General features: G+C 38.6%; 1 protein-coding gene across 3 annotated transcripts in view; it reads right to left on the bottom strand.

The window, feature by feature from the left end:
- Nucleotides 1–240: 240 nt before the first annotated feature.
- The window catches only part of LOC139776388 (putative inorganic phosphate cotransporter), an 11,024-nt gene continuing 3,300 nt past the window's right edge, over nucleotides 241–7,964 (bottom strand). For 2 of the 3 annotated variants that reach the window (XM_071712978.1, XM_071712980.1), the window contains exons 2-8: nucleotides 4,162–4,466; nucleotides 3,363–3,608; nucleotides 3,042–3,126; nucleotides 2,616–2,833; nucleotides 2,226–2,375; nucleotides 1,962–2,094; nucleotides 241–1,519 (exon numbers count right to left, since the gene is read on the bottom strand). In XM_071712978.1, the coding sequence (XP_071569079.1) occupies nucleotides 1,080–1,519; nucleotides 1,962–2,094; nucleotides 2,226–2,375; nucleotides 2,616–2,833; nucleotides 3,042–3,126; nucleotides 3,363–3,608; nucleotides 4,162–4,466 (1,577 nt within the window). In that variant the 3' untranslated portion in view covers nucleotides 241–1,079. Of the gene's footprint in view, nucleotides 1,520–1,961; nucleotides 2,095–2,225; nucleotides 2,376–2,615; nucleotides 2,834–3,041; nucleotides 3,127–3,362; nucleotides 3,609–4,161; nucleotides 4,467–4,854; nucleotides 6,220–7,964 lie in introns of those variants that run through there. The other variant, XM_071712979.1, reaches the window with a different exon arrangement.

The following is a 7,964-nucleotide window of genomic DNA, read 5'->3' as shown; positions in this document are numbered from 1 at the left end:
TAGTCTCTATATTATAAAAATCACGTACTTTCTCTGTTTCGTAGAAATTAAATAGTAAGTTGAATGTGTTAACTTGTCATATCATGACATAAATAATTTATACATTGGTCAGCTACATTATTACTTAGTTATGATAATAATGTGTATATTTTAATAAGATTTTAATTAATAAAGCTTTTTCTTATATGAACCCTTAAGACTGGTATCATAGTTGTCATTTTAGAGGAAATTTGATATAAATTTGCTAAAAATTGTATATTTATTTATATAATATCGAGTGAACACACTGAATTTTCTACTAGATACTTCTAGCCGCGTGTCTTTTCTTTTCTCTTTCAGTAACTGTACGAACTTATACTATCAATAGAAAATGAGTGTAAAAACGCACTCAATTATTCTATATTATTCAATCCTAAACTTGGCAAAACTAAAGAAGCGATTTTAACTCGATATACATATAATTGTGATAAAAGCTCTGCACATTAACCCTTAAAGGCTACACTTCAAGTCTCAACCACTTGAGACTACACTGTCCGTATATGGACCTCGCAACTTTGATCGCGTATAACTCTGGATCTAATCAAACAAATTTAAAAAAATTATATATGAACTAGGGTAGAAAAGATTGAAGAATATAATAGAATTTAAAAAATTGCTAATTATTAATATTAAATTGTTCAAAAACATCAATTTTTGAAGATGTACACGCGAAATTACACTTTTATGTATAGGTCCATATATGGATCTCCTAGTAGGCTTTAAGGATTAAAAAATCGGTCTTACAATTACAAAAAAATCTCTTTTTAACGCTATTTAAAAAAAAGTAAAATATTAAATTATAATAAATTACATCGATTTTGAGAATTAAAAGCCTTATTTCAAATCTCTAAGTTAGAAATTAGGCTATTAAAAGATAGGAAAGTCTTGCAAACTACTGCCAAGCTGAGAGGGACTCATCGTCCTAAAATCCGAAGGTAATGAAAACGAATACTGTCCCGTTTGGAATTTATCGTGTCGCAATAAATCGACATCCTCTTCGTCAATCTCTTAGCAGAATCTAAGCGTTTCCGTTTAAAATGCTACGAAATCGTTTTGCTCTTGAGAGGAACCGATTCGGCGCCGTCTTCCACCGTCATGCCGTTCTCTTTCGTGTGGCTGCCGGACGGATTGTTCCAGCTTTGTAACTCGCCGGTGCCGAAAACGGCGAATGTCACTGCGCCGGCGAAGTAGACGGCCGCTAGGATCCAGAAGATGATGCTCCACTGCGTGTAGGTCTGATTGTGGTACGTGATGTTGCCGACCATGAAGCTGCTGAGGAAACCGCCTATCGAGCTGAAGGTGTTGGCGATGCCGAATATAGTCCCGGAGAAATTGGGCGCGATGTCGAGACCGTTTCCGAGATAACCGGCAGTTATGCCGCCGTTTATCGTTAAAGCGACGGTGAACACGGCGACCGACGCTGCGCGATCGCAACCGTAGTACGCTTGCATCACCATGAGCATGCTGGGTGTTAGCACAGCTAGAAAAAAAAATCGAAGTTTCTGTATTAGCCAAAAAGATTAAAATTTTCTATTTATAACAGTCAAATACTTTATCAACGCGTTGACTATATATGATCACGAATAATTGGCGCATGATTGAAATTTTTACAAACCATTACAAAAAACAAATGCCATCTAATATAATATTTTAAATGGCATATTCAGCTATGCAACAATGTAGAATAAAAAGTGCGCTATTTAACATACAATATCTATAAGAATATGGTCTTATTTAATCATTATATATTTATGATAATGAAAATTTTACTGTAAGACACGTAGAATTTGGTGTTAAAATTTATATATCTAAAAAGATTTTATACAGCATTAAAAAAATTATTAGTTACAAAATCTGATCTTATCGTCCAAGTAGACAAGAGGCATAAAAAAAGAGAGAACGTTTGCGAACGTTTTACTCACCAAACGTCGTAAAAATTTTACGTATTGCCGTCACAGATAACTTGTTATTGCGGAGCAGGTAATCGGCCAAGATGGACATCGATAAGGCAAAAATGTACTTGCCTAAGTAAGGTAACGAGGATAACAGGCCGTTCTGTAAATATCATTCCTATCAGTGTGTGTTCCATTAATAAATACCATTTCTATTGAATACAGTATATCGATCAGTGAAACAACGACGACATGAAAAAGGTTTTATCCAGTAATATAATTAACGATATATACCTCTTTAATATTGAAGTGCAAGATGTACTTCATATAAGTCGGAAGCTGATTAACAATGGTATGGTAACCGAAGACGCTACACGCGTGCGTTATCACGATAGCCCAAACTGGTCCTGAGGTGATAAGTGCGCGCCATGGTATCGGCAGATGCTGCAGTTAAAGTATTGCATTATTAAAGTATCTTAAACATTGTTTAATATCTCGCAGAAGAGGAAGTAAAACGAGGTTTTTCCAACCGGGACTAATAAATAAATTTGTCACAATTTATATTGTTATTTGGTCCTTCTTAGAAGATTAAAATAGATGAAGGTAAAATAATGAAAAGAAAAAACTAAAATAGAATAAAATGTGCACTCTGGGACTAGAATGGATGCTCTCTACTATCACAACCTTAGTGGTGGTCGTCGTTCCAATCGCGCTCTCGATAAAGTGCCGCTCCTCCGCACTGATGCGCGGATGCTGCGACGGTGAGTCGAACACCAGCAAGAACCACGCCACGCTCCAGATAATCCCGATCACGCCGGTCACGTAGAATACCGACTCCCAGCCGAGCGAGGCGATAAGGAATCCGCACATCAGCATAGTTATCGCGGCGCCGAGCGACGAGGCTGCAAGTTTAACGATGCAAAAGTTTACGGCGCGGCGATTGACGCAACCGCGCATCTCTGTCGCGCGACCATAAAACGGCCGCGTCTATCTCGTGTATATACGTTTCGCAGTTTCTTAAGGCCCCAAGAACGAGGGCGGGCAGACGATTATGGCATCGATTGGCCTGGATTTCGCGATCGCGTGGCGAATTAGATCATGATCATTTACCCATCATGTGAGAGACGAACTTGCTACGCTCCGTCGGTGGAATCCATCGAGCAGTCATTGGCTGGATGGCAGGCCAGGTGGCACCCTGATTTACGAGACGAATCAATTTTGAGAGATTGTCAGTAATGATTGCGTGATCGTTTGCAGTCACGTGAAACTCGATCGATGAGCGTAATTTGATTACGTGCAGAGAGAGAGAGAGAAAGAGAGATGCTCGATAGATTCAGATGTCAGATTTTTCGCCTGTTAGATCGTTTCTCACGAGGCGGACGCGCACATTTATTGTAATTATGATGATGCCTAGATGAGATAACGACGTACCAGCATAAATCCCAGTACGACTCTTAATGCGACGACCACGGTGTAGCCCAAGCTGGCCGCCAGTGGTGTCAGCAGAGTGACGAAGCTTGACGCCATCATACTGTAGCCAAAGACCCGTTTGGTGCCAATTATCTCCGCGAGTCGGCCACCGGGAAACTCCGTGCAGATGTAACCCCAGAAGAAGCTGCCAAGAATCATATTCACCTCATATTCGTTCCATGGATACTTGGTCTGGGCTCGTTCCTCCTGAGATTGAAAATCGAGGATTTCGTGAAAGGAAAATTGAATTCGAAGGAAAATTGAACGAAGAAAAAAAAAGATTGCTTAATTCCGATTAAGATAATTTTCGCTTCGATCAACGAAAATACGAATTCGAGTGAATCAGGAAAAGATAGTTCTAATAATCGACCAGAGCAAAACAATCCTTCTGTTCCGATTAATCGCGGTTAAACATCGTATCGATTTTGCATTTAAATGAAATCTCGCTCGCGCGACGTGTTCGCCACACTGAGAAAAAAATGTTGTTAATTTGACTAAACTCATTTAGTTGTAGTGATTTGTTTAATGTAAATATTAATATATTTAAATCAAATATACGTGAGTAATATCAAGAAATATTTTATTTTATTTTATATAATATTTTTTGAATTAACAAATGTTAGCTTGACAGCCCGTGACCGCTGCATTTAGTTGAATTAAATAATATTTCTTTGAATCAACGATTTTTTTGTCTCAGTGCATGGGCGATTGCTAAGGTCATTCACCGTGCAAGTTCGGCTTTACGCGAGTTTCAACGAACCCGGTGCCAGTGTGGGAGCGCCGCGAGCGTGCTGTCGTTGTTCAACTCGTTGACTCTATTAACGTCGACGCCGATCGCCGGGGTCCTGGTGTCGCCGATCGGGGTGAAGTCGTTCATCATCGTCGCCTGGCCACCGCACTCATCCGGCACCGACGCCGATCCGTTGGAATGCGAATGTTGACCGCTGCTATTGCTCGGTATCACCATCGAAACGATCGCTATCGTTAGATTCATGCGTAGCATGTAGTTTAACATGAAGCCGAGAATCACCATGATATTCAGTACCTGACTGCATGATAGACGATCTGGAAAAACATTTGCGGTCATTCGTTTTGCGGTCCTGTGCGGCTCGAAATCGACCGCAAGCATTTAGTCGATGCATTAAACTGATGCATATAGTAATAGTTGATTTTAATGTTGTTATTTATTTATTTCTTATTATAAATTGCAAAATAAGATATTTATATTTCTGATAACATGATATAAAATATAAATATATTATTTCTAAATAAATGAATATCTCGTTCAAAATTTTAAATATTTTTAATGATGTATTTGTGGAAATCCAGAAAAGACTATTTGATTTCCGTCTTATATGCACGAGTAACGTTAGTTTTATTTACATGAAAATTATTTTGCCTTCCAGGATTTCTTTTACACAATTCAACAGTGTATGTCGAAAACAGGACGTACTTATCTATGTCATACGTCTCACAAGTGCTGTAAACAATTTTTACGTAACTTCAGCACGCAATACACGTGACTACGTATAGTTTCGGTCCATTATCGATCTCGGTGCTATTGTACACAACTGCGATTCATCTCGAGGTCATCATTGGGGAGCCCGGAGGTTCCAACGCGCGAGATCACGCTTTCTCTCGGTCGTATCATCGGACACCGCGTTATCACACACGAAATCCCGAATTATCAAGCAACTACGCAAATGTCTACAGTTTGCAGCGCAAATCAAAGGCGGAATGGATTAATTAAAAGCGCGTCGCGCGATTGTGCCAATTCACGACTCGGCCGATCGCGTCTGTTTCGCTTTAATGAGTCGTCGTATACCTAGGTGATATTGAACCTCTCCGGTCACATGAGTGTCGCCCGACGGTTTCCTCGTTCTTTGGCAGGTCGCCGATGTTATTTCAGGAATGGCGCAAACGGGCCAATTATTTTCCCTTCCCTTTCCTTCATCGTTCGCGCGAACATTTCGCGATTTCACAAATCGCGGACACGTGCGCGTGTCGAGGTATGAAAGTTCCAGATTTCGCGGGACGTTACGTCAATGTGCCGAACGAGCTGTAGAAGAAAGAAGCTTTGCGGGGCGAAGACGCGGGGCAAGCCCCGCACTTAATCGCAGAGCGCAAACAGGCGCGCACCTCGTCCCCGATATTAATAGTCAGCATTAGGTCGCCTTGCGTCGTCCGCTTTGCATGCACTACGTGATCGTATCCGTAAAACCGACTGATTACTTTGCTTATCGCGAATTTGCGTTCGAGGTTATCGCGGTAACATTCGATGCTACTGTATACACACAATGAATCATGCTTTACAAGTATCAAATTCCAGTCCGTATAGAATCTGATGAAAAATCCCCTTAGTCGATTTTTTTTCACGCTGCAAACACGAATCGAAACAAAAAGCAATGTGTGCGTACGCAACTTTCAAATAATTATTGAAAATTAATTAAGGCCATTGCACGTAACAAAGTTTTAGTCATAATCGTAAGGCCGTAAGAAAATAGACCAATCACAGTCGATTATTCTCCTTGAGCTCGAAGAATAATCGAGTGTGATTGCTCTATTTTTTTTACGGCCTTACGATTACGACTAAAACTTTGTTACGTGCAATGGCCTTTATTGGAAACGAAGCTTATTTTCTGCAATTTAAATAAACAGCAAATAGATAGACCGTAGGCAAGTTGATTTCATATGGACTTTACTTCAGAATTTTATTTGATTTATCTGCGAGGAATAACAGATTGCTAAAAATGTACTATATGATGGGGTGAAGCCAGCGGTTCTTACGTCAATTTACTCTGTCTAATCGTTCTCGTCTTTGACGCATTTAGTTGTTACAACAGAGAAGCGCGTGTCGAGAGACAAATAAGTTTGTGCCCCGTTGCGCAATCGCAACGTACGTGTCTGCCTTTGACTATGAAAGTCATCAATACGCGGGATTAGAATTTCCTGAAAAGGTAAGTAGCCTCGTCGTTGCGACAAAAAGTCGGTGGACAATTTGCAAGTTAAACATTCGTCGACGCAAACCTATGTCAGCGATTGCCGATGTAAAGTCGTGCTCTAACCACGGTATCTGACGTAACTAAAACCGTGAGTAAGGTCGTATGAAATTGCAGGCAGGTGCATTCTTATCGCGAGGAAGTAATACTCTTATTTCGACAGATTTGAGCGGTTTCGTGCGTTAAAGCCGCTTCCGTATTTTCCGGCTTCCGTATTTTGCGTACAAATCGCTCAACTTAATTAGTAAATTAATGCTGGCTTCCCGATTGATAAAAGATGTGGAAAATAAATGTAATTGGCCTAAAACACATTTTGTACAATGATAAATAAGATACTTCTTTTTTAAATCTATATTTAACATAAAGGTAATTTTATTACACATTGTTTAAATTTTACTTTTAATTTTATTTACAACTTTTCTTAAAGACTTATTTGTAATTTTATTTATTATGCGCTAACGTAATAAAACTCCGAGATTAACTTTGCTTTCTCAATCAATGCTGCTCCTTTTTGAATGAGGAAATTTAATTTGCGTCAATGGATTATATTGTCTCACTCTTTCTCTCTCTCCGTTTTTCCACGTCACATGAAGAAACGGCAATACTGGCGACAATAATGAAATTAATTAAGAATGATCACTTTCTTATTTTCACTTTAATCGATTTGTGTGTCCACTGACATCCTCATTCTATTTATATTACATAAAGTTTTTCTTTGATCTAAAATTTGCCAAATTGACATTGTAGCGTTACAGTTATACGCACTATTTGATATTTTACCGTCGTACTTTTCATTTTAACGTATCAGCCATATACGTTATCCGCGCATGTAGGATTGCTTTGGGGAGGACGAGATGCCCGTGGATGTAATTCGGACGATTGGAGAGGAGTGCCTATTTAAAAGCCCAATCTGACCGATATAATAATGACATTCGTGAATCGAGAGCCACGTGTGTCGTGCTACCCACTTAACCGCTATTGCGATCATTACGCTCCCCGATCATGTGGCAATGGAACTTGGTACTTTAAATGCGGGGAATATATCGTGTTTCTAGTATTTGAAATTTGTCGACTTTGAACGTCTGCTGATAATAGCGACGTATTATGATAATAAAAACATGCGATTCAGTTCGAGTCTGATGTCAAAGCGAAAAATTTCGATCGACAAGCGAGACAGGGAGATTGCAATATGTGGAAGATAAATAAATCGACGAAGAGAGAGATTACATGAGGTCAATTATAGTTCAACATAATTTACTCAATTTACAGACTTCATCGATCTTAATATCTATTAAGATCTAATTCTAATGAATATATTGTGCCGCATTATTAAATTAATCAAAGTGAGGTCGAATATTAATATTACAAGAAATGATAATTTATCTTTGAATTGAGTTGAAGATAGATAAAGATAGAATTTTCCAAAATGTTAATTGTTTTAATTAATTAATAATAGAATAAATAATTCCATGTCAATGTTATTCAATCAATTGAAGTCATTCAATAGAATATATAAATTCATATATACAATATATACAATATTCATATATACAAATTTATTTAA

The sequence above is a fragment of the Temnothorax nylanderi genome, unplaced genomic scaffold (genome assembly GCF_030848795.1).
Source record: "Temnothorax nylanderi isolate EJ_2023f unplaced genomic scaffold, tnyl_v1.0 TNYL_tig0118_pilon, whole genome shotgun sequence".
Taxonomy (NCBI): domain Eukaryota; kingdom Metazoa; phylum Arthropoda; class Insecta; order Hymenoptera; family Formicidae; genus Temnothorax; species Temnothorax nylanderi.
The sequence above is the reverse complement of the archived record's forward strand: the minus strand, read 5'-3'. Positions and strand labels throughout refer to the sequence as shown.